The 26,255-nt window shown below is 53.7% G+C and overlaps 2 protein-coding genes across 2 annotated transcripts in view; both read left to right on the top strand.

The window, feature by feature from the left end:
• Positions 1-15,518, top strand: part of LOC131836979 (cholesterol 24-hydroxylase) — a 32,732-nt gene extending 17,214 nt beyond the window's left edge. Inside the window, exons 10-15 of the mRNA XM_059183088.1 lie at positions 767-839; positions 3,129-3,213; positions 3,980-4,090; positions 13,636-13,724; positions 14,474-14,540; positions 14,735-15,518. Coding sequence (XP_059039071.1) covers positions 767-839; positions 3,129-3,213; positions 3,980-4,090; positions 13,636-13,724; positions 14,474-14,540; positions 14,735-14,902 — 593 coding nt within the window. The 3' untranslated portion in view covers positions 14,903-15,518. The remainder of the gene's footprint in view (positions 1-766; positions 840-3,128; positions 3,214-3,979; positions 4,091-13,635; positions 13,725-14,473; positions 14,541-14,734) is intronic.
• Positions 15,519-24,193: 8,675 nt separating this feature from the next.
• The window catches only part of EML1 (EMAP like 1), a 173,003-nt gene continuing 170,941 nt past the window's right edge, over positions 24,194-26,255 (top strand). The window contains exon 1 of the mRNA XM_059183091.1: positions 24,194-24,399. Coding sequence (XP_059039074.1) covers positions 24,372-24,399 — 28 coding nt within the window. The 5' untranslated portion in view covers positions 24,194-24,371. The remainder of the gene's footprint in view (positions 24,400-26,255) is intronic.

Genomic DNA, 26,255 nt, shown 5'->3' on the forward strand with positions numbered 1-26,255 from the left:
TTTTTTTTTTTTTTTGACAGAGAGATGCAATGAGAGAGGGAACACAGAACACAAGCAGTGGGAGAGGGAGAGGGACAAGCAGGCTCCCCACTGAGCAGGGAACCTGATGTGGGGCGGCTCGAGCCTGGGACCCCGGGATCATGACCTGAGCTGAAGGCAGATGCTTAACAACTGAGCACCCGGGCACCCTGTGAAGCTGCCTATTGGCAGGAGAGCTTGGCCATGTGAGCTCAAGGCTCCGCCCCACTCAGGATTTGTGGGGAGGCCTTCCTCAGACCAGCATAAAAAGATGTGCCCGGCAACTTCATTCCTTTGCTCATCAAATTTTTTTTTAAGGATTTTATTTATTTGAGACCCGGAGAGAGAGAGAGAAAGCATGAGCAGGGGGAGCAGTGGAGGGAGAGAAGGAAGCAGGCTCCCCACTGAGCAGAGAGCCCAACATGGGGCTTGATCCCAGGACTCTGGGATCATGACCTGAGCCAAAGGCAGATGCTTAACCTACTGAACCACCCAGGTGCCCCAGAGGGAGCTTTTAGGGTGTAAAAACCAGATGCCTGGGAGCAGATGCCGTTTATTGGACTTACTCTGGCGAGCGCAGGGGATCTGCGGGTGGGCAGCCTCTCTCCTTCCTATCTGTACGCGCAGGGGCAGGGGCAGAAGCGAGGACCTGAACTGCCACCACATGCTCAGGGTCTCAGAGGCGGGTGGGCCGGGCCAGCAGCAGCCCGGTCGCCCCGTGTGGAACTGCCCCTCTCCATTCCTACAGGCCATGAGACGTCTGCCAATCACTTGGCATTCACGGTGATGGAGCTGTCCCGCCAGCCTGAAATACTGGCAAGGTATGGAATGGGGAGATTTGGGGGTCAGGTAGTGGCTCCCCTTGAAGCTGGTGAAGGGATTCACTGATATCTTGTTCCTAGAAGACAGACAGTTCCAGCCTCCCACCACGGAGCCTCCTCCAGTGTGTCCTGCTTCTCTTTACCCCAGGGCCTTTGCACATGCCAGTCCCTCTTCTGGAAGCTCCTCTCCTTGCTTTTCTCTTAGAGAACTCCCTGTCCAGCCCCACAGAAGCCTTCTCACACCCCTAAAGTAGTCATTCTATGTTTCCCCTCCTAGCTTCCTTCCAGCTCATGAATGCCTTTTTCTCCTGGGCCGGTTTGCTTTGAGTCTATTTCAGTCATGAAATTAAAGCTCCAAAAAATCAGGGATCATGGTTCTTTCCCTCTCCACACCATGCTCAGTGCCTGGCCAGGGGCTGGCACTGAGAACTGAACAGAATTCCCAACTCAGCACTGAGGAAGGGCTTATATTCAACTTGCAAGACAATGGAGGGTGCCTGGAGATGGCCTTTGAGCTGGGCCATTGGTTTCCTTAAATGCAAACGGTTGCGCAAACCAACTGCACCAATGTGAAAGCACTCTGAAAACCCTGATAGGCTTGGGGGTGGGAGCCCTGGAGGTGGGGAAAGCCTTGATTACAGTTATTAATGGGCAGTGTCCAAGGGCAGATGTGAAGGATAAAGTGGTTGGTTAGGGTTTTAACTGTATCTGTAATACAGATACGTAAATACAGATACATAAAAAAAGAACATAAATATGCTCTTTATAAAAATTTGGAGAAAGCAGAAAAGTTATACTACTACTACTAATAATAATAATAACAATTACCAGTATTATTATTATTCTACCCACAGTGCCCTGCCCCCTGGAGGCAGCTCACAACTAGCTACTGAATTTCACCATGTGTTTTATCGCATCGCCCCACATTATTTATTATAAACTCTTCTCCCAAATCCGCTCTTTTATATTGTGGATATAAACAAACACACACATACATGCATAAAACTGGGCATTGTAATTTTTTAAGGGCATAGTTCAGCGGCATTAAGCACATTCCCATTACTGTGCAATTATCACAACCATTTCCAGAACTTTCTCATCGTTGCAACTGACACCGTCTCCAGTAAACACTAGCTTCCCAATGCCCTCAGCCCGTGGCCCCATTCTACTCTCTGTTTCTGTGAATTTAACTCCTCTGGGGACCTCATACAGGAATCACACAGTAACGGACGTTTTTGTCTGGCTTATCTCACTTAGGATAATGTCTTCAAGGTCCGCCTTTGTTTTAGCAGGTGTCAGAACTTCCCTCTCTTTTAAGACTGAATAATATTACATTGTAATAGACCACATTTTGTAAAAAGACTTTTTTATTTGAGAGTGAAGGAGCAGGGGGAGGGACAGAAGGAAGGGAGAAGCAGACTCCTCACTGAGCAGGGAGCAGGACATGGGATTCGAGCCGGGGACCCTGGGATCAAGACCTGAGCTGGAGGCAGATGCTTGGGTGACTGAGCTGCCCAGGCACCCCATGGACAGACCACATTTTGCTGGTCTATTCATCTGGTGACGGACACTGGGGTTGCTTCCGCCCTTCGGCTACTGTGACTAATGCAGCCATGAACTTGGGAGTACAAGTATCTACGAGCCCCTACTTTCTATGTGGGGGCACACACACCCAGAATGGCACTGCTGGAGCATACGGTAATTCTACATTTCCCGTTTGGAGGAACCGCCATCCTATTTTCCATATACACCTGCAGCGGGTTCCATTCCTACGGACAGTGCACAAGGGTTCTGATTTCTCCACATCCTTGCTAACTCTTGTTCTTTTCTGCCTTCCTCGTGGGTGTGACGTGGTCCAAACCCACTCTTGGTGCTGCATATTCTTCTAACGGTCCCCGTCATTACTCAGCCAGCATCTCTGCACTGCTCATTCTGTTTCCAGCTGTCGGCTGCTACGAGCCAGGCTGAGACAGGCTGCTTGGTGCAGAGAGCTGGATCCGTGGTGCGTTTATTTTCTGCCACCAGTTCCAAGCAGCAAGCACGAAGGGGGAATTTGTACAGGCCCTGAACACAGCTGCCAACTGCTCAGGCATCTCGGTTGGGACACGGCAGTTCCTGGATGTCTTCAACAAAGGGGCGGACTGTGCGTGCGTGTATATGTGTGTGCGTGCACGCGATGGGCTGTCCCAGGAGGCTCACTTCTTGCTCCCCTCCATCCCCCCTTCCTAAAACTAGGCGGTGGGGGGAACCTCTTCTTGGGGACGAGCTTATCTTCATCTGCCCCAACAGGCTGCAGGCGGAGGTGGATGAGGTCATCGGTTCTAAGAGGCACCTTGACTGTGACGACCTGGGGAGACTGCAGTACCTGTCCCAGGTGTGGGGGCGGGAGAGAAGCTTCTGGGCATTTGGGGGTGGTTCATCAAGCCAGGCCTTCTGTCCTAGGTGTGGGGGTGGGAGAGAAGCTTCTGGGCACTTGGGGGTGGTTCATCAAGCCAGGCCTTCTGCACCTGGAACCCTTTCTCTAACTTCACTGCACGTGAGAATGTCCCAGGAGATTTAAAAAAAAAATTCCCATGACCAGAGCTGCCACGGATCAATGACATCAGAGTCACTGGGGCAGGTTAAGGTGGGTCAGGAGGGGCCGCAGCCTTTGTAAAGGCCTCGCAGGTGACTCCAGTGCGCAGCCTCGGTGGGGAAGCAGCCCTTGATGGAATGACGCTGTTTGCACTTCCCAGCTGGGCTGGGCACTTCCAGGAGCCTCAAGCTGGCCTCCAGGGGCCAGACTCAGCGGCCCCCTCCCCACCCCAACAGATCACAGCCGGAGGCCTGGCTTGAGCTCAGGGGGGGCTCCTCTGGGATGGTGGTGCCCAGGTTCAGAGAGAAGGCCTGGGTCCTGGTCTAGGCTCCGCCACAGGGGTTCTGCCCAACTCCCTTCTCCTTTTGGGTGTCAGTTTCTCCTGTGACAAGAAGGGTTGGACAAGAAGCTGAGGCTAACTTTGCAGGGGTCTGGGACCCAGTCCTAGACATGGGTGCATATTCAGCCCTGGGAGTGGGAGCAAAGGTGGGTCCGGGGCATGCCACTAGCGTGATCTGGGGGATCTTCTGACTTCTCTCCTTGTCTCCCCGTGTGGCTTCTGTAGGTTCTCAAAGAGTCCCTGAGGCTGTACCCGCCAGCATGGGGCACCTTTCGCCTGCTGGAGGAGGAGACCTTGATTGACGGGGTCAGAGTACCTGGCAACACTCCACTCCTGGTGTGTGGGGGCCCTTCCTGCCTGCCCCCAGCCCTGAGGTCGGGATATCCGTGGCCCCATTGTCACCACTGGGGGTTCTCATTCAAGCTGCACTATAGCCATGTGAGGTCTCTCTTCCCTTTCACACAGTCCAGTGTAAAGTTACAGTGGATGATTCTGGAAGGGAGGCACCTTGTTTACATCTGAGGACACTGAGGCTTAGAGAGCTTAGGTCACTTTCCTGAGGTCACATAGCCGGCCAGGGACAGATACAAGATGTGCCCAGTTTCACAGCTGACCCCGGGCTGTCCAGTTCCTTCTCTCTCTCCTCCACCACCCCTTCTCCCGTGGAGGTGACTTCCCGCCTCCTCTCCTTTACTTGTTTGTTTTTGGTTTTTGTTCTTTAAAGAGCAAGCACGAGAGAGTGTGACTGGAGGGGCAGGGAGGGGCAGAGGCAGAGGGGGAGAAAAATCTTTTTTTTTTTTTTTCAGTTACAGCATTTTGCCTTTATTTACTTTTAAATTTATTTATTAATTATTTTTATTAATGTATAATGTATTATTAGCCCCAGGGGTACAGGTCTGTGAATCGTCAGGCTTACACATCTCACAGCACTCACCAGAGCACACACCCTCCCCAATGTCCATAATGCAACCCCCCTCTCCCTACCCCTTCCCCCCAGCAACCCTCAGTTTGTTTTGTGAGATTAAGAGTCTCTTATGGTTTATCTCCCTCCCAATCCCATCTTGTTTCATTTTTTCCTTCCCTACCTCCCAAACCCCCCACTCTGCCTCTCAAATTCCTCATATCAGGGAGATCATGTGATAATTGTCTTTCTCCGATTGACTTATTTCGCTTAGCATGATACCCTCTAGTTCCATCCATGTTGTGGCAAATGGCAAGATTTCATTTCTTTTGATGGCTGCATAGTATTCCATTGTGTATATACGCCATATCTTTATCCATTCATCTGTTGATGGACATCTAGGTTCTTTCCATAGTTTGGCTATTGTGGACATTGCTGCTATAAACATTCGGGTACATGTGCCCCTTCAGATCACTACGTTTGTATCTTTAGGGTAAATACCCAGTAGTGCGATTGCTGGGTCATAGGGTAGCTCTATTTTCAACTATTTGAGGAACCTCCCTGCTGTTTTCCAGAGTGGCTGCAACAGCTTGCGTTCCCGCCAACAGTGTAGGAGGGTTTCCCTTTCTCTGCATCCTCGCCAGCATCTGTCGTTTCCTGACTTGTTAATTTTAGCCATTCTGACTGGTGTGAGGTGGTATCTCATTGTGGTTTTGATTTGTATTTCCCTGATGCTGAATGATGTTGAGAATTTTTTCATGTGTCTGTTGGCCATCTGGACATCTGCTTTGCAGCACTGTCTGTTCATATCCTCTGCCCATTTCTTGATTGGATTATTTGTTCTTTGGGTGTTGAATTTGATAAATTCTTTATATATTTTGGATACTAGCCTTTTATCTGATATGTCATTTGCAAATATTTTCTCCCTCTCTGTTAGCTGTCTTTTGGTTTTGTGGACTGTTTCCTTTGCTGTGCAAAAGCTTTTGATCTTGATGAAATCCCAATAGTTCATTTTTGCCCTTGCTTCCCTTGCCTTTGGCGATGTCTCTAGGAAGAAGTTGCTACAGCTGAGGTCGAAGGGGTTGCTGCCTGTGTTCTCCTCAAGGATTTTGATGGATTCCTTTCTCACATTGAGGTCTTTCTTCCATTTTGAGTCTATTTTTGTGTGTGGTGTAAGGAAATGGTCCAGTTTCATTCTTCTGCATGTGGCTGTCCAATTTTCCCAACACCATTTGTTGAAGAGACTGTCTTTTTTCCACTGGACATTCTTTCCTGTTTTGTCAAAGATTAGTTGACCACAAAGTTGAAGGTCTATTTCTGGGCTCTCTATTCTGTTCCGTTGATCTATGTGTCTGTTTTTGGGTCAGTACCATACTGTCTTGATGCTGATGAGAATGATATTTGCTTTGTAATAGAGCTTGAAGTCTGGAATTGTGATGCCACCAACTCTGGCTTTCTTTTTCAACATTATTCTGGCTATTCATGGTCTTTTCTGGTTCCATATAAATTTTAGGATTATTTGTTCCATTTCTTTGAAAAAGAATTGATGGTATTTTGATAGGGATTGCATTAAATGTGTAGATTGCTTTAGGTAGCATGGGCATTTTCACAATGTTTGTTCTTCCAATCCATGGGCATGGAACATTTTTCCATTTCTTTGTATCTTCCTCAATTTCTTTCATGAATACTTTATAGTTTTCTGAGTACAGATTCTTTGCCTCTTTGGTTAGGTTTATTCCTAGGTATCTTATGGTTTTGGGTGCAACTGTAAATGGGATTGACTCCTTAATTTTTCTTTCTTCTGTCTTGTTGTTGATGTATAGAAATGCAACTTATTTTAGTGCATTGACTTTATATCCTGACACTTTACTGAATTCCAGTATAAGTTCTAGCAGTTTTGGAGTGGAATCTTTTGGGTTTTCCACATAAAGTATCATATCATTTGCAAAGAGTGAGAGTTTGACTTCTTCTTTGCTGATTCGGATGCCTTTAATTTCTTTTTGTTGTCTGATTGCTGAGGCTAGAACTTCTAGTACTATGTTGAATAGCAGTGGTGATAGTGGACAGCCCTGCTGTGTTCCTGATCTTAGGAGAAAAGCTCTCAGTTTATCCCCATTGAGAATGATATTGGCTGCGGGTCTTTCATAGATGGCTCTGATGATATTGAGGTATATACCCTCTATCCCTACACTTTGAAGAGTTTTGATCAAGAAAGGATGCTATACTTTGTCAAATGCTTTTTCAGCATCTATTGGGTGTAACATATGGTTCTTGTTCTTTCTCTTATTAATGTATTGTATCACATTGATTGATTTGCATGTGTTGAACTAACGTTGCAGCCCAGGAATAAATCCCACTTGGTTGTGGTGAATAATCCTTTCAACATACTGTTGGATCCTATTGGTTAGTATTTTTGTGAGAATTTTTGCATCTGTGGTCATCAAGGATATTGGTCTGTAATTCTCCTTTTTGATGGGGTCTTTGTCTGGTTTTGGGATCAAGGTAATGCTGGCCTCATTAAATGAGTTTGGAAGTTTTTTTTTCCATTTCTATTTTTTGGAACAGTTTCAGGAGAATAGGTATTAGTTCTTTTTTAAATGTTTGGTAATATTCCCTGGGAAGATGTCTGGCCCTGGGCTCTTGTTTTTGGGAGATTTTTGATGACTGCTTCAATCTCCTTACTGGTTATGGGTCTGTTCAGGTTTTCTATTTCTTCCTGGTTCAGTTTTGGTAGTTTACAGGTCTCTAGGAATGCATCCATTTCTTCCAGATTGTCTAATTTGCTGGCATAGTGTTGCTCATAATATGTTCTTATAATTCTTTGTATTTCTTTGGTGTTGGTTGTGATCTCTCCTCTTTCATTCATGATTTTATTAGTTTGGGTCCTTTCTCTTTTCTTTTTGATAAGTCTGGCCAGGGGGTTACCAATCTTATTAATTCTTTCAAAGAACCAGCTCCTAGTTTCATTTATTTGTTCTACTGTTCTTTTGGTTTCTATTTCATTGATTTCTGCTCTGATCTTTATGGTTTCTCTTCTCCTGCTGGGTTTAGGCTTTCTTTGCTGTTCTTCCTCCAGCTCCTTTAGGTTTAGGGCTAGAGACCTTTCTTGTTTCTTGAGAAAGGCTTGTATGGCTATATACTTTCCTTTCAGGACCGCCTGTGTCCCACAGATTTTGAACTGTTGTGTTTTCATTATCATTTGTTTCCATGAATTTTTTCAATTCTTCTTTAATTTCCTGGTTGACCCATTCATTCTTATTAGGATGCTCTGTAGCCTCCATGTATTTGAGTTCTTTCCAACTTTCCTCTTGTGGTTGAGTTCTAGCTTCAGAGCATTGTGGTCTGAAAATATGCAGGGAATGATCCCAATCTTTTGGTATTGCTTGAGACCTGATTTGTGACCCAGGATGTGATCTATTCTGGCAAATGTTCCGTGTGCATTAGAGAAGAATGTGTATTCTGTTACTTTGGGATGAAATGTTCTGAATATATCTGTGATGTCCATCTGGTCCTGTGTGTCATTTAAGGCCTTTGTTTCCTTGTTGATCTTTTGCTTGGATGATGTGTCCATTTCAGTGAGGGGTGGTGTTAAGTTTCCCTACTATTATTGTATTATTGTCAATGTGTTTCTTTGATTTTGTTATTAATTGGTTTATATAGTTGGTTGCTCCTATGTTAGAGGCATAGATATTTAAGATTGTTAGAGCTTCTTGTTGGACAGGCCCTTTGAGTATGATATAGTGTCCTTCCTCATCTCTTATTATAGTCTTTGCCTTAAAATATAATTTATCTGATATAAGGATAGCCACCCCAGCTTTATTTGGATGTACCTTAGCATGGTAAATTGTTTCCCACCCCCTCACTTTAAATCTGGAGATGTCTTTGGATCTAAAATGAGTTTTTTGTAGATAGCATATTGATGGGTTTTTTTAAAATCCATTCTGATACCCTATGACTTTTGATTGGGGCATTTAACCCATTTACATTCAGGGTAACTATTGAAAGATATGAATTCAGTGCCATTGTATTGCCTGTAAGGTGACCGTTACTGTATATTGTCTTTGTTCCTTTCTTGTCTTCTTCTTTAAGGCTCTTTCTTTGCTTAGAGGACCTTTTCAATAATTCCTGTAGGGCTGGTTTGGTGTTTCCAAATTCTTTATTTTTTCTTTGTCCTGGGAGCTTTTTATCTCTTTTATTTTCAATGATAGCCTAGCTGTATATAGTATTCTTGGCTGCATATTTTTCTCATTTAGTGCTCTGAATATATCGTGTCTGTCCTTGAAGCCTGCCAGGTCTCTGTGGATAAGTGTGCTGCCAATCTAATATTTCTACCATTGCATGTTACAGACATATTGTCCCGAGCTGCTTTCAGAATTTTCTCTTTGTCACTAAGACTAGTAAGTTTTACTATTAGATGATGGGGTGTGGACCTATTCTTATTGATTTTGAGGGGGGTCTCTATGCCTCCTGGATTTTGATGCTTGTTCCCTTTGTCATATTAGGGAAATTCTCTATTATAATTTGCTCCAATATACTTTCTACCCCTCTCTCTCTTTCTTCTTCTTCTGGAATCCCAATTATTCTAACTTTGTTTCGTCTTATGGTATCACTTATCTCTAGAATTCTCCTCTTCTGGCCCAGTAGTTGGTTGTCTCTCTTTTGCTCAGCTTCTTTATTCACCATCATTTGGTCTTCTATATCACTAATTCTTCTGCATCATTTATCCTAGCAGTAAGAGCCTCCATTTTTTATTGCGCCTCATTAATTCCTTTTTTGATTTCAGCTTGGTTAGATTTTAGTTCTTTTACTCCCAGAAAGAGATTTTATTTCTCCAGACAGGGTTTCTCTAATATCCCCCATGCCTTTTTCGAGCCCAGCTAGCACCTTGAGAATCATCATTCTGAACTCTAGATTTGACATATTACCAATGTCTGTATTGATTAGATCCCTAACCTTTGGTACTGCCTCTTGTTCTTCTTGTTCTTCTTCTTCTTTTTTTTTTTTTTTTTTTTTTTTTTTTGGTGGTGAGTTTTCTGCCTTGTCATTTTATCCAGATAAGAATATATGAATGAGAGAATAAAATACTGAAAGGGTGGCAAAGACCCCAGAAAATGTACACTAACCAAATCAGAGGAGACCCTAAACTGGGGGGAGAAGAAAGGGGATAAAAAGAAATTTATACACACACACACACACACACATATTAAACTGGTGAATAAAACAGAGCCACCCACTTGATTTTGGGTGTATTTTGATCTCTTAGAAGAAACTACCTCCCAAAATTTTAAAGAAAGAAAAAGTTATATATGTACAAAAATAAGGGTAAACACAATGAAGGGATGGAATATGACTGTAAAGATGAAAATTTTAAAAAAAATTCTAAAAAAAGAATTGATAAGATAAGTTGGTTGGAAAAAGAAAGAAGATTAAAAAAGGGGAAGAGAATGTACACAGGCTGGAGACTCGAATAAAGCCATGTGCTAGATTTAGAGTATATTTTGATCTTTTAGAAGAAATCTTATCCCAAAATTTTTTAGGAAAAAATAACCCTATATGTATAAAAAAAAATAAGGTTAAATACAATAAAAGATAAAATATGACTATAATAATGAAGGCATAAAATATTTTTTTTAGAAAGGTAGTGTTAAGATAAACTAGTTAAAAAATGTTAAAAGAGGAAAAGTTAAAAAAATCAGAATAAGAAAAAAATAAAATTAAAAAATTTTAATTTAACTTTGAAAGATTAAAGGATCATGGGGGGAAATGCCATGAATTCTATGTGCTGCTTTCCCTGAGCTGTGGAGTTTCACAGTTCTCGCTGATCGATGACCTTGGTCTTGGCTGGATATTCTTGCTAATCTTCTGAGTTGCAGTGATTCTCAAATGTCTTTGCCCGAGGCAGAATCGCACTGCCCTTGCCAGGGGCCAGGCAAAGTGATCTTCTTGGGTTCGCTCTTGGGAGCTTTTGTTCCCTGAAAGCTTTCCATAGAGCTCTGGAGGACAGCAATGAAGATTGAGGCCTCCCATTCTCCAGCTGGAGGAGCCAAGAGCTGGGGCCACCACACCTCAGTGCGCCCTCAGAGGAAAGGGGTCAATCACTCCCATCTCCCTGGTCTCCAGCCGTGCTCTGGGCTCACCTGGCCTGAGACCAAACATTTCAGTCTCTGGCACACAGCCCCGTTTGGAGTCTCCAAACCCAGCAGATTCCTGCCTCCAGAGGAGGAAGGTGAGTCTCCCAGATGTGCCACTTGTGGGGTCCCTGCTCAAAGAACAGTGGCCTGACTATGCCATGGATCATGGTTTAAGGCAACCACGAGCTGAGAGCTCATTCCTCAGCTTTGTCTCTGTAGCTGGCTTCCCTGCTCCGCTACCTGGGAGTTCTGCCATACTCAAACAGCCCTGATCCTTCTGTGACCCCGGAGGACTTGAGACCACACTCCCTGCAAGGGCTCACCCTCGCCTAGCCACTGGAGTGCTGTCCCTCAGTGGAGCAGACTTCTAAAAGTTCTGATTTTGTGCTCCGTTGCCCACTGCATCCCGGGAGCCAGCCCCTCCCCCCGTGGTCTATCTTCCCCTCACTTTGGATTCACTTCTCTGCACGTCCTACCTTTCAGAAAGTGGTTGACTTTCTGTATCTCCCAGGATTGCTTTGTGACTGCAGGCCCTCAGTTCCCTGCTGTATCATATTCTGCTGTGTGTAGACCAGCACCCCATTCTCGATTCTGGGTCAGGGGGCATCCTGCTCTCCTGAGCACTGCTGGTGACCATTCTTGCCAGCATGACCAGTGGGTGGGGCAGACAGGGATGGGAGGGCTGGGATGTGGGATATCTAAATGGTCAGCTTGGTAAACTAGTGCCAAAGTGTTTTCCAGAGCACCTGGGCCAACCCAGATGCCCATAGATGTGGTTCCTTATCCTCCCCAGCACCTAGTATGGTCCAGCTGCCTTTTTTTTTTTTTTTTTCCCAATGGAGTAAGTGCAAGGAAGGTACTTCCCTGAGGTCTTGATTTGCACTTTCCTGGTTCCTTACTGGGAGGCTTGCAGCCCTGTGCTCCTTTTCTTCTTCTGGGTTGTCTCATCCCTGTGCAGCGCTCTCTTTAAAAATTCTTAAGTTAATCCTTTGTCGGGTATGTATGTTCCAAATTTCGTCTTTAGCTTTGTGGCTTCTCTTTGCTAAAGCGTTTTAAATGATTTGAAGTTCTTCATTTTATAGTGGTGCCTTCTCTTGTTTTGTCTTAGGGAACCGCCCCCCCCCCCCCGGCCCCGAGCCCCCATCCTGAGGTCAGCATTGTCGCTTAGAATGTCTTCTAACAATTTCACATTTTTCTTTTGCAAGTTAAGTTCCTATCTACCTGGAGTTGATTTTGTGTATGCTGTGAGGTAGGGATATGGTTCTGTCTCCTGGGGTTGCCGGAACAAAGCACCACAGATGGGTACTTAGCAGTGGAAATGTCCTTTCTCACAGTTCTGGAGGCTGGGGGTTCAAGTTCGAGGTAGGATTAGTTTCTCCTGAATCCTCTCTCCTTGGCTCGCAGATGCTACTTTCCCACAGGGTCCTCCCAAGACCTCTTCTATGTGTGTCTGTCCTCTAAGGACATGAGCCAGACAGGAGTAGGGTCTTCCCTAATGACCTCATTATAACTTGAGTATCTCTTTAAGGAGACTATCTATCACATTCTGAGGTTAAGACTTTAACATAAGATTTTTGGGGGGACACAGTTCAGCCCAGCACATGATCTGATTTTATTTATAAAGGAAAGCAACATGCCTCCGGTTCTATCCATTAGGCAGCCCCCTCTCCCCTTCCCCCTCACCCAGACTTCCCAGGACTCTGCTATGCCCTCTCCAGCATGTGTGAGAGCTTCCCGATATGTGTTCTTTATTCTGTTTATCTGCCCCCTCCTTTTTTTCTGCACAACCCTGCACCAGTACCACCTGCCTGTGACCCAGGAGGTGGTTTAGAATCCCCTTACGTCTGGCTGGGCAGGGGTAAGATGTGAGGGCCTTGAGTGGCAGACCCCGGCTCCAATCCCAGACCCTCTCTGGCAGGCTGAGTCATCTCTGGGCCTCAGTGCCCTCCTTGTAAGATGGGGATGATGATGCCTGAGTCATAATTTACTGAGAAGAGTCAAAGAATGACATATGTCACATGTCTGGCACAAATCCCTAGCACACAGTAGGTGCTCTTCGCTGATCTCAGACCCCCTCTCCACCTCATGCTCCCCCTCACTTTTCAGAGCTTCATTCCAGGCTCTCCCTTCACCCTGCCTGCCTTGGACGCTCAACACAGAGAACCAGGGGACAGAGTGGGCTCAAGCCGCTCTTTTGTGCAGGAGTAATGACAAGATCGGGCGCGTTCAGGGTGGTATGGCCGTAGACTGTGCAGGAGTAATGAGGCAGAGGTCGGGACCCAGGGCCCAAGTTATGGGGGACACATATGGCCCATGGAGGTTAGGGGCATGGAACATTAACCCCAGTAGGGAGACAACTGAAAGCGTGGTGGGGACCTGCGGGTTCTCTGCCTCACTCCCCTCCCCAGCACCCCCCCTGAGCCCCAGATGCAAACCTTGTGCTGAATAATGGCTCTCAGAGATCTTGAAAAAGATGCTCTTGAAGCAGACCTGAGTTTGAATCTCAGTTTGGCCAGGTGACTTCAGGCAAGTCAGCAATTTTCTCTCTGAGCCTCAGTTTTCTTATCTGTAAAACAGGGCTAGTTGTGGTCCCACCACAGCACAGGGCCAAGCATGGGATGATGCTGTAGCCAGCTGGCCCTTGTTGGTACCCTGGGCTGCCCCCTCCCGTCACCTGAGGCACTTTCCAGATGCTGGTGGAGTCCCACACTGGCCCACATGTGTGGGTGGAGTAGAGGGAGGGGGGTCTTCTGTGCTCCTGGTCCCTCCACGAGGTGGCCCCGGTGGGTCGGGGAGGTGTGAGCGTGCTCATGTTTGGAACCAGAGACAGCTGGATCCTCTCCCCTCAGTTTAGCACCTATGTCATGGGGCGGATGGACACGTACTTTGAGGACCCACTGACTTTCAACCCTGATCGCTTCAGCCCCAAAGCACCCAAGTAAGTCTTCAAGCTGTGCATGTGCGAGAAGAGTGGCCCAGGGACCTTGGGTCTGAACTGCCAGTGACCCCTGAGCCCATGTAGCCTCTCAGATTACTGTGAGGGAGTCACGATTCCCTGCTCTGCCTCCTTTTCATGGAGAAGAAATCACAGTGCAGAGAGGTGAGGTAACTTGAACAAGGGCACACAGCCAGGAGCCGCAGAGCTGCGGTTTGAGGCCAGCTCAGACTGGTTTCAAAACCCATGCTCATAACCCCTCCCCTGTACTGGGAAACACTGTGATTGGCGCCAGAGGACTGTCCCTCCCCCTGCCTTGATGGTCCTATCTGAGAAATGGGAATCCTGTTGGCTCCCTCTGCAGCTCGCTATGGGGGTGAATGCCTGAAAGTACAGTTGGGGCTGGGGGTGGTGGCCAGGGTCCGGGGACAGGCCACCTGCGTCCAGACCCAGACCCTGCCCAGAGCTGCATATGTGACTGGTCGAACATAGGAGTGCCATCGGATTGCAAGCTCTTTAGTTCCTCCTTCTGTGAACTGGGGATAATAACGACTCCTTCTGGAAGGCTCCAGAGAAGGCTAGAATGAGAAAATGCTGATGCAGAGCCCGACAGAGCCAGCTGTTGATGTTTTTAGTGCGTGCACAAGCCAGCTGTGGTGCATAGCCATTCATCCGCGGGGGATGGGTTTGTCACCGCTGGGGTGGGGGGTCTGCGGCTGGGCAGCCACCTCCTGACCACTCTCTCCCTGCAGGCCCAGGTTCACCTACTTCCCCTTCTCTCTGGGACCGCGCTCCTGCATCGGGCAGCAGTTTGCTCAGGTAGGAGTCCAGGGCTGGGGTTTCTGCCGGAAGCTGGCTTCAGGGCTGGTGTCTCATCCCGGGCCAGGAGGCATTTCCGAGCCCTGCTCTGGGACCCTTGGGTGGGGGGAGGCGGGGGGATGGGCCAGCCGGCTGCAGGCTCTGCTGCACGCTCATGCCCCGGGCCTCCTGCCCGTCCTCACTTCCGCACACAGATGGAGGTGAAGGTGGTCATGGCCAAGCTGCTGCAGAGGCTCGAGTTCCGGCTGGTGCCCGGGCAGCGCTACGGGCTGCAGGAGCAGGCCACGCTCAAGCCGCTGGACCCCGTGCTGTGCACTCTGCGGCCCCGGGGCTGGCAGCCCGCACCCCCACCACCCTGCTGAGTGGACCTGGGGTGGATGGGACTCATCGGGCAAGGGTGCCACACCCACGCTCCTCTGCAGCCCCATGGCCACCCACCCTGCTCCCCTGCCCCCTTCCTCAGGGGCACCCTCCACGCTGGCTCCCAGTGGGTCCCCTGCTAACCACCACCTGCTTCACAACCCCCCCCCCCCCACCCAGAGCTCCCTGCCCACTGCTAACTCCACGCCCCTCCTGGACTGGACCCTGCCTAATTCCCAGCTGCTGCCCAGATGTGCGGTCTCCTACCCCGAACCTCTTTGCATAGGCCACTCCCCCTGCCACATACCCTAACTCTTGCTCACTTCCTAAAACCCTCTTCAGGTGTCACCTCCTCTAGGAAGCCCTCCCTGCCACCCCCCGGCCGGGCCAGGGGCCCCTCCTACTCTGTGCTCCCTTGGTCACCTGTGCTACCTCTAACACCACACTGACCACACTGTATTGTGAGTGTCCTTTGATGTGACCGGCCGCCCTGCCAGGTTGTGAGTGCCTCGTGGGCTGCCAGGTCTGTGTATGATTCGTCTCTGAGCCTGCCCCCGGGCCTGACCCAGAGTCGATGCTCAATAAATATGTGTCGACTGCATGAATGAATGGTGAAACCCAGCCAGAGCGCTCGGGCCTCAGTTGCTCATCTGGTAAATGAGAGTGATGTGGAGGCCAGTCCGAGGGCTCATGCAGCCTGGAAGCTAACCCCGCAGCTAATCCCAGACATCTTGGGAGAAGACTGCCCAGGGGCTTTCTGTGTTAGGAGAAACATATTCTCTTTGTTGGAGGCAAGACCATGTTTCTGTGTGTGGTGTGAGGTTGGGATTGCAGGCAGGGTTTTGAGAGCTTGAACTGACAGGGTCCAGGGCCCTGGGGCCTGTGAGGTCTAGGCGACTCCCAACAAGGCGCTGATACCCCAGAGGGCCTCACACAGCCTAGAGCCCCCAGGACCTCTCCTGGGGACAGCTTGGTGGAGCAGGGCACCTGAGTGCCTGGCCTGGTACCTGCTCCCTTCCTCCGCACCTTCTGGCACAGCGCTTCCCTCCTGACCAGCTTGGAGGAGGCGAGACTGGGACTCCCACAGTGGGGGAGGTGCGTGGGTGAAGACGCCGTTCTTTTCTCCCCGGGGCCTAGAGGTGGCCAAGGGGCAGTAAATACTAGACCAGCCACATCCTCTGGGCCCATCCAAGGAAAAGGACCCCCTGAGTTTCTCCTTCAGCACATGGGAGCATGTTTTCCTGCAGAGAAAACCAAACACCTGAGCCCACTGCCTGGGGTACCTGCCCTGGAAAGGGCCCCTCTCTGCACCAGGGAGGGCATAGATCTGGGCTGGCCCTTGCTTTACGTCAGTAACTCAATGCTTGTGCAGTCTTGAACTGAGGCGATCTTCCTATTCTGCAGAAGAGGAAACCGAGGGTCAGGGGAAGAAGTGACATGCCAGTACAGGTGGGTATATTGTACGAGAGTAGAGCTAGGCCCCCAGCCCAGGTGGGTCATGAGACTGGTACCAGTAGTCTGCCTGGCCTCTGGGCAGAGGCTCCGGCCTCGAGGACCCTCTGTAGCTGCAGACGGCCTGCACATGGAGTGCTCCCGCTCCCCCAGCCCTCCGGCCACACTGAGCACTGGGTGAGGCGCTTCTCAAGCTACACTCCCACCCAGTTCCCGTCTGGGGGGCTCCCGACCCTCCTGTGGTCTAAGAACAGTGTGCCTGGGCTCTGCCTCCAGCGCTTGACCAAACCCAACCTTTGCTTGTCTCTCCTCAGCTCTAAAGCGCCCCTTCCCACGGCTACCCAAATGCCACTGTTCTGAGCCTTCAGCCTTGCTGTGCTCCCAGGGACCTGTTGTGCAGGGACCCCTAGGCCCCATCCTCTACAGCCGTCTCTGAGGTTCACCAGTCCCCCCTGCAGCCCTCCAACAGCCCCACGGCTGCCCCCATCCCACAAACTTTATGGCCCACACGTACCCTAGGCGCGCCCCACTAGGCCCCCAAGCCAGCCCTAGGCACACCCCACTAGGCCCCCAAGCCAGCCACCCCACACCAACCCCCCAGTTCTCCACCAGCACTCCCTGCTCCATGCCCTACGTCCTGCCATGGCTCAGCTTGGCCCCACAGGACAGAACTTCCTTCAGTGTATGTCTAAGAGGTCCACAGGCTACCAAGCCTCAGCACTCCAGGGACATGACCTCGCATTGCCTGGAGGGGTTGGCTCCCACTGAAACTTCAAATTGCCTTTACCATGCTCTGACTTAGCAGATATCTATCCATTGCTGAACCTGAGTCTTCACACCATTATTTCTTCAAGTCCTCCTGAGTATGACCCATTTCACAGATGAGAAAGTTAAGGCCACAGCACACAGCCAGGCCATAGCGGAGTAAAGACTCAAACCTGTAGCCCCTGGCACTCTGGCCTTCCACCATCTCAGCAAACCCTGTTGCTGAAGGCCTGGGCTTGCCTCCCGGGGCTGGAGGCCTGAGGTGAGTGGGAAGAGCAGAGCCTGTGTCCCGCCCCGTGCTGCTCAGCTGTCACTGTCTGTGGGTCAGTGCACCCATCCTGACCTTCCGGAGCCACTTTCTCCTCTGTTAAAAGGACTTTCTGAGTGAGCACGTGGTTCTCGGGCTTGGCTGTGTCGACCAGTGGCTTGGGCCAGCTGGATCAGCCGCTGGGGTGGGACCCCGAAGCCTTTCCTAGGCCGCCTGGGGAGACTCCAGTGTGCACAAAGATGGTGTCAACCCTGGGGACCCAGGCCAGATGGAAGAGATTAAAACCAAGGCCTTGCAGCCAGGCTTCGTGGGGTCAGATCCGACCTGCACTGTCCCTTTTATGTTTATGCGACTTGGGCCTCAGTTTCCCCGTCTGTAAAGGAGGACGGCTGATAGGAGATCCTAAGACTGATGGGAGAATTTAGAGCGTGAGTATCTTTATCGCTAATGACCTCTAGGGAAGGAAGGGCTTTCCTGGGAGGCCAGGCAGTGCAGTTCCCAGAAGAGCCACACGGTGGCGCCCCGGCGCAGCTCTCGGGTCGGCGCGGCCGCGGCAGGCCGAGTGGGCGGTGCCTCCCCTTCCCGCGGGGACCGGAGGCCCGGAGGGGCGGGGCTCGCAGCATCGCAGGCCCAGCCTCCTGGGGGCGGGGCCAGCCGGCAGGGCGCAGACTCCGGCGGGCCCAGGCGAGGGTGGTCTGTGGGGTCCGCAGGCCACTCGGGTGCGGGTGGGCAGGCGGGCGTCGCCATGCCCCTGTCGCAGGTGGGGCCGCCGAGACGCGCAGCGGGTGGGCCCCTAGAGGGACAACCACGCAGGCGGGCGTGCCCAGACCGCCACCTCTCCTGGCGATGGGCTGGGTCTGGCGGTGAGACGCTGGCTGGCCGGTCCCGGGGAGCTTGGGCAAGAAAAGCCCCGCGGAGGAGAAGCACACTGAGAGGGGGACAGGGGAGCAGGCGGCTTCCTCCTGCCTGGGAGAGCTGGGGGGGGCGGGGCAAGGGCCATTCGGGGCGGAGCTGCTCTAACACTTAACTTGCTCTTGGCCGAACTGAAGCCACCACCAGGGCCCTACTGCTTGAGGGTCCTGGAAGCTGGTGATGAGGGGGCCTCCCGGGTGGTCTGTGGCCAAGGTCAGGCTGGTGGTTGGACCCGAGAGCCTTGGCCTGCCTGCGCTGGGGCTGAGAAGCCTGGTGCAGCTGTGGGAGGTTTTCTTCCTCTCTGCTGCGCAGACTGGCTCTGGAGTCACCTAGTGACCCTGCTGGGCCTCAGAGGTAGCCAACGTGAGTGGACAGAGGGCCATAATTAGCTGACCCCCCCAGGCAGGTTCTGGATGGAGCTTGGCGCCTCCTGATTGTCTTGGCCAGTCAGGCCTGGTGTCCTTTATGGTGGTCCAGAGTTTGGTAGAGCCACCCCGGGTCAGCCTCATGAACAGTATGGGTGTGTGTTTCCTGCATGATTAATGAGAGAGAGCACGGCCACCTGGAGGGGACCTCAGGACAGGAGCAAGAGGGTGCTCAAGCCAGTGCCTCTTCCTAGGTTTCCTCCCCTCTGCAAGGACGATTGCTTTCCTCTGGGGCAAGAATCCTGCCTCTTCAGCAGGCTTCCTGATGAATGTAGGACCCAAAGGAGGCTCTCACCCCCCTGGGGCAGATGACTCCTAAATCCACATGTCTGCCCAGAAGTCATCCTGGGCTCCAGACAGCCTTGGGCATCTCCGCCTGGACCTCTAAATATAACCGGAGCTTGGGGGAGGGGCAGACACTGGGGGTATTTCTGGCAGGGAAGGGAGACTTATTGCCCGAGGGCCACTTCCCTGAATCAGGGCTGGGGTGGGCACACGTGGGGTCAAGGCCCTTCCCTGGCCTGGAGCTTGAGGAACATTTGTTTCTCCCAGAACACGGCTTCCCCTGCACTTCCTGTCCTTGCTTGAGGAAGCCATGGTCACCCCCCTGGTGTTACCCACCTTAGGTAGTCCCTGCTGGTGGGCAGGACCCTGAGCCAGCCAGGCAGAGTAGAGTCACCGCCTGACTAGGTAGCCAGGGGCAAGTGTGCCAGTCCCTGCGGAGGTGCCCCAGACCCCCAACCCACTGGCAGCCCCTACCGTACTGTGCTGAGCTCCCAAGCCTGACCTGGAGGGTGGTCCTTGGGCCACACGACAGTGAGGCCAGGCAGGAACAAGGGGGACACTGGGGCCTTCCGTGCGGGGGCCTGGCCTCCCAGGTGGGGTGTGGAGGGTCCCCGGGTCAACGCTGTGCAGGCAAGGGCAAAGGACTAGACTCCCCTTCCTGTTCCGACTCTGGGCCCAGCTCCTCTGCTGGTTTCTGCTTTTGGGGACAGAGCGGGACGATGCCAGCAGCTCTGCGAGGCCTCCTCTAACCCATGCCCAGGGGGAGAGCCCTTATCTGAGCCCCTTTGGTGGCCCTGAGACCCTGGGTGAGGAGGAGCCTGGGATACGGTGAAGACGCGGATGATGCCTTCAGCTCACGCCTCGGAGATCTGAGCCCGCTACGCTGTAAGCCCGCCCCTAGGAGGCGGGGCCTCACTCTTCCTGTGGGGGGTCTCACCCCTGCTGTGAGCCCCAGAGCCCCAGGAGGAGGCCAGAGCCTCCCCAGCAGCCCCATGTCCCCGGAGCTACTCCTACCCCGCACACTCCCCAAACGACGGCTGCTCCTTGGCCCCCACCCAGAGGTGAGGACGTTGCCCGCGAGGACCTGAGAGCGGCCCCCACCCTCCTACCCCAGGAACGCCTCCTGCTACTGGACACCTCTCTGAGCTTCTCTGCGGGCTGCGAGCATGGAGGCTGTGGGGCTCCTCCAAGGCCCCCCGGGCGGCCATCAGCCTCAGGCACCTGGGCTGGACAGGGGCCCCCGGGGGCGGGAAAGCAGCTGCCAGAGCCACACCGCCCGTGTGTCTCTGTGTCTACTTGTGTCTCGCATCTCTGCGTTTCTGCAGCCTCCCTGCCACGGCCTGTCTGTCTCCTCTATGTGGGTCCCAGCGGCCATGCCTGTGTGTCTCAGGCTGCGACCTGCGCTGTGAGGAGGGTCTGTTGGAACCTAAGGCAGCGAGCAGACCCCGGGAGGGTCCTGAGGCCCCGCGGTGCCCAGGCCCTCACAGTGCCGCGGGCCGCAACCTCCCTTCGATGTCTGGGAGGTGAGGGGCCCTGCCCGAGCTCACACACCCAGGAGGCCCCCAGTGTGGACTTACACTGTCCTTCCTCATGTCATGGCCACTGAGGGCCCAGGCGAGGCTCTGTGTTCAAAACTTTCCTGCCTCTCTTTTGTGGGGGGCCCAAGGCCCAGGAAGACAGGATCTCCAGCAGGGAGGAGTTCCTGCCCCCCCCCCCCAGACCAGCAGGTGTCCATGTGAATCTGGGGTGAACAGGTGAGCAGGCAGGACACGGGTCTCCTCCCTGACCCAGCATGCTGGGGCGCCCCCCACCTTTGATCAGGCTGGGGCGCCCCCCACCTTTGATCAGGCTGGGGCGCCCTCCACCTTTGATCAGGCCAGCCCGGACCCTCCCTTCCTCCGGCGCCCTCTTCGAAGCACAGGGCTGCAGTGTGGGGCGGGGGATGTTGTCCTCCCTTGAGACCTTGATGTGAGGCAGGCCTGGAAGGGGCCTCGCTCAGAGCTGGCCCCACTGTAGTCCAATAAATGTGTTTACACCCCCCGACATACGTGCTCACCCCCCCACTCCCCTGCACGCATACACGCGCTCCCACACATAGATGTGCACACGCCCGTGCTCACTTGGCCCGTGCCCACCCACGTGCATTGTCACACACGTGTTCACCAGCGCACACACAGCCACACGTTTGCACTTGCGTGCCGTGGCCCATGGCTGCTGTGGTGACCTCAGGAGCAGAGGAATCGAGTTGTTTTTTTCCCCAACACATGTTCCCACAATAAAAAAACAACCAACAGGAAAGTGCTTGGGGTCGGGACAGGAAGGGGAAGTGGCCTGTGCGAAGGGAGCCAGCTCTAGCGGGGGGACACGGGCGGCCTGTTCGGGTGGGACTCAGGGGCCGGACAGGCTGCTGGCCACAGGGTGGGGAGGTGGAGGGTCCCTCCAGGGCATCTGGGCCTTGGGGCTCATCCCACCGCAGCCTCCCACTTTCGGATGAGAAGCGGAGGCTGGGGTGGGCTTGTCCCTGTCTCCAAGAAGGGCTGGCAGAGTGGCGTTCGGCCCTGGGGCGCGCTGACCCTCCGTGCATCCTGGCCGCGGTCCTGCGGTGGCCCCAGCAGCGGTGGAGGTGAGGGAAGGCCTCGGTCTGGGATGCCAGGTGGCTTGGCGGGACTCTTTCTGTGGCACCGCCTAGTGTGTCCGGCCCTGGGCACAACCCAGTCCCCCTGGACTGGGCTACTGGCAGTCAGCGGACGCCCGAAGGCGCATTCCCCATGTGCTCCTCTGTCCACAACACTTGTGCCAGGTTGCCCAGAGCAGGTGCTGCAGAAGACGAGGGCCGAGCGTGGCCCCCTGGGACCAGGCACACCTCTCGCTGGGGACTCTGAAGTTCTTCCTGCCCTCAGCCTGGCCCAGGGCCAAGTACACAGGAGGTGCTCCTACATACTCCCCCGATGCAGAGGCAGAGGTGCGGAAAGGGGCCACGACCTCCTGGACGACCCCAGGAGCGGGTCTGACCCCACCCAAGGGCTGAGTGGAGGGCTTGGCGGGTGGGCTCCACTGCCCCTTCCTGGTCCCACACCTCCCTGGGGATGAAGCTGCCCCTTGCAGAGATGGCCACACTGTTGCTGGGCTTCATCTCAGGTAATCCTCGAAACCCAGCAGGTGAGACTCTGCCCCATGTGCAGGTAAGGACGCCCTCAGGAGCCTCTCCTCTCCCTGCTGACCTGCATCCGGTTTCCACTCAGTGAGTTTCCACTCACTCCCAGAGCTGCCCGGGAGTGGGATCCGGTGGTGGGTGGGGAGGAGAGCCCTGCCCAGGGCGGGGGGAGGGGGCTGGGGGCTTCCAGGGACAGCCCCTGCCTTGCTTCGTCTCTCTCTCTCCCTTTTTTCTTTTCTCACTTAAAAATCTCAGGAGGGACCCACGACAACCAACAGTCCTTGTTTGCCTATGATGGAGGGTTCCCAGGAGACAGGCAGGACTTCCGGGGCCGAAGCAGGGCAAAGCCCATGGAAACCAGGACAAGTTGGTCACTCTAGAGGGGCCCCAAAGGCATTGAACCAACCCAGTCCGATGCTTGAACTCCCTCCCCATGTCCTCTTGCAGTGGTTGTCCAGCCCTGTTTACATACCTCCAGGGATGGTGAGCTCATTATCATACAACAAGAGCCAACCAAGAGGTGTGCAAAACCAGGGCCAGGCACTGACCACAGTGAGGGCACATTGTGCAGGAGGATGCAGGGGCCCCGGCCCACCTTCAAGGACAGTTAGACAAGGCTACACAGAGGAGGAGAAGGGGGAGGGGGACAGGGAATTCCTGACCAAGGGAACAGCACAGGCAAAGGCCGGGAGGCCTGGAACAACCTTACAGGGATTGACTTCCTACGCTGTTATCTCTGACAGCTAGTGTGACTCTGCAGGTCTCCCCCACCCCATCACCAAAAGGCAGCCCTCCTGTGTTCATGCCCCAGGTGTCTGAGCTGGGAAAAGCCTGGGCGTCTGAAGGGCTGCTGTATGCCTCTGAGCTGTTGGACCCTTGAGCACCAGCCTCTGCCCCCTTCCAAGAAGCCTCCCCTGACTTCCCTAGCCCTGAAGCCTCCCCGAGGAGCCACAAGTCCCAGCCTCCTCTCCTTGGGATGACCATGACCTCCAGCCCCTGCCAGGGATGCGTGGCCGTCTCCAGTCAGGCTTCCCCAGTTCTTACCTTCGCACCTGCTGGTCTCTTCCCGGAATGCCCTCTCTTTCCCTGAAAAGGCTTTCGTAGTCTTCAAAGACATAACTCAAAGGTCAGCTCTTCCAGGAAGCCCTCCTGTATCTAATTGGGGTTGATTACCAGCTTCTCTCCTCTTTAAGCCACTTCCCTCCTTCTGTGCCCTGCAGGCAGAACCAGGTAGGCCTTGAGCCCAAGGGGGCCCCGTGATGCCCAGCCCAAGGGTGATGTCTCTGGGAGTGGAGCCCAAAGCCTTCCGCTTGCCTCATTGCCCTCGTCTCTGGCCCAGGCCCTTGTGGGGACCCAGGAGAAGGCCTGCGCTACCTCTTAGGCAAGCACACAGCAAGTGTATACTAAGCACTTGCTGAGATGTTTCCTCCCAACCGGTATTTCCTGAGTCCCCACTCTGTGCCGGACACTGGGTCACGTGGCTCCCCCAGGCCATCACCTCCATCCCCCTCCGGCACCCCCAGCACACAAGGAACAGTTGGCACCCAGGAGGTGCCCAGAAGTGGCTGCTCTTGGTCTGCCAGACAAAGGCGAGGGCCATGCCTTCCCGTAACCTTGGAGACAGACAGTCGGGCTCCAGAGTCCGGCTCTGGTCACACCCCTCCCTGGCCGGGTGGCCTTGGGTGGGTCATGGCTGCTCCGGATAGCTGAGTGAGAAGACACGTGTGGAAAAAAAAAAAAAGAGAAGACACGTGTGGCAGCACCAGGCGTGGGCTCAGTGGGCGGCATCACTTTTTCTACAATGGCCATAAAAGCCCCTCACCGGCGCTGTGGGTCCCTTCCCAGAGAGAGCGACTCAGGCACTCTGGGGTCTCCAGGGCTGGGGCTGGGGTCTTGGGGACTGACCAAGTACCCAGGGGTGCAGCAGTTTCTCAGGCAACATTCCGAGGCTGCCCGGGAGAGGCCCAGGGCAGGAGAGGGCAGGGCCCAGATTTATCCACCAATCCGGCGGGCTCCTGGCTGGAGAGCCTGTTCTTATCTGCCCAGCCCAGCATGGGGGGGCCGCTGGGCCGGCTGCGGCGGGACGCTGCCTGGGGACTGGACACGGAGCAGGCCCGGCAGCCCCAAGCCCCACCAGGTGGGTGACAGCCACTGACGGCTCTGAGCGTCCCTGCAGGCTGGTGGCCGACTGCCCGCCCATCTCCTGCACCATGTCGGACGGCGAGGGCCCCTCGGCCGGTGAGTGGCAGCGCTATATTTACCCACCACGGCTCCGGTTGCAGGACCAATGCTGCTGGGTGCAGAGGGCACTGGGCACCCCCGCCCCAGGCTGCAGGCAGCTGTGGGGCTGGACCCCCTTCCTCCTAGCTGATGCCTGGGGTGGGTGGGGGTGGGGGGTTGCTGCGCTCCTGGAAGGGGAACTGGCCTTTCGGAGCTAAGTTCTGCTGCACCGCGGGCTTCCCGGTGGGGCTGGAGCAGGAAGCTGTGCCCGCTGCGAACCCCTCCCGCCGCTAGCCAGGGAGTCGGGGGCTGCTCCATGGTGCTGCGGGCGCTGGACTGTGCCTGGGCACGGGGAGCCACAGACCCCTGGAACCGCATGCAAATGAGTGTGTGTGAACATGTGCCTGGGGTGGGGGGGCCTCTAGCTTCTGGCTGATTCCCCAAAGGTCGGAGACCTCTGGGAAGTTCAGAGGCCTGGGTCTGCTTGCACAAGGCAGGCCCTCCAGGAGTCCCCAAATCCCCTAGGTTGGAAATGGCCCGGGACACAAAGACAGAGGGCCAGTCAGAGACTGTAGTCTGCACACAGACCCTCTGTCCTCCCCAGGGGACTGGCTGCCTGTGCGGCTGGCTAGCTGCCCTCAGCTCCCCCAGCTGAAGGCAGGTCTGAGATGGACATCCCTCTGAGCTGGCCATAGTGGGCCCAGGGCTGCAGACAGCCTCCTCCAGGCGGCCCGGGTTCAAATCCCCAATTCTCTCACTTCTAGATTGGGTGACTGACCTGGGGCAAGGAGCTTCCCTGCTCTGAAGCTCCGTATCCCCAAGTGGAAAAAAAAAAAAAAGGCAGCGCCAGCCCTCCCCGCAGGTGGTTGTGAAGGCTGAATGTGAGAACGAGCGACCGCCGATCTGTATCGAGGCACTCAGTCATGGCCTCGCGGAAGCAGCAGGTGGAGAGTCCCAGGCAGGAGCCTGCGTCTCCCGGTCTGGCCACTCCAGCCGCACCTTCTTGCCTAAGCCACTGCACGTCCGTGGCCCCTGGAGTCCTTATCTGTCCCGCAACGCCACGCGGGGACGTGCCTAGACAGGTTCGGCCAGCCTGGGGGTCCTGGACTGGTTGTGATGGACAGCGGTGGGGTCCTCCTGGCATGGTGTCTGGTAGACAGTCCCGGCGCCGGGGCCGGGCCAAGTCAGATTTGGAACAGAGAGCGAGAGTGTGTGTGCGTTGGGGAGGGGGACACCGACAAAACTGGCCTGACCTCACCCTCTTCCGCCAGGCATTAGGGGTCCAGGCTGCCAAGAATTGTCCGCCGAGGAGCCGGTATGTGGGGGCGGGGGGGGGGGCGGCAGACGGGCCCTTTCTGGCTGACTCTGCCAGCACCTGACACAGACCCGGAATAGCTCTCTCCTTCCGCCAGGGACACGGCCCTGCTTTTAGCAGCTTGTAAAAGCACCCGCACAGAGAGGGGTATTTCAGGAAGGCCAGAACAGTATTTAGCCTGCTGGGCTGATGGAATGGGCGCCGAGCGTGTGCGTGTGCGTGTGTGTGTGCATGTGTGTGTGTGTGTCCAGGAGGCTAGAGGAGACATGGCCTTTATGCCCCTGTACAGTGTAGGAAAGGGTCAGCTGGGCAGGGGCCGGCAGGCGCGGTAGTGGCTGTGCCCACCCTGGCTGGGCAGGTCACTTGGGCGAGCGTGGGGCTTGGCTTCCTACAGAGCCCTGTGGGATGGTTTTTTCTCTGCTGTGCTGGACTTGCTGGGGAATCTGGTTGGCAGTAGAGGCAACACCTGGGTGCAAGGGTGTGTGCGTGTTTGGGGGGTCTCCTAGAGTGTGTTGTCCGAAGGTCAAGACTTTCTAGGATTCCAACCCCATGGCAGTGG

Source organism: Mustela lutreola, chromosome 7, assembly GCF_030435805.1.
Source record: "Mustela lutreola isolate mMusLut2 chromosome 7, mMusLut2.pri, whole genome shotgun sequence".
NCBI lineage: Eukaryota > Metazoa > Chordata > Mammalia > Carnivora > Mustelidae > Mustela > Mustela lutreola.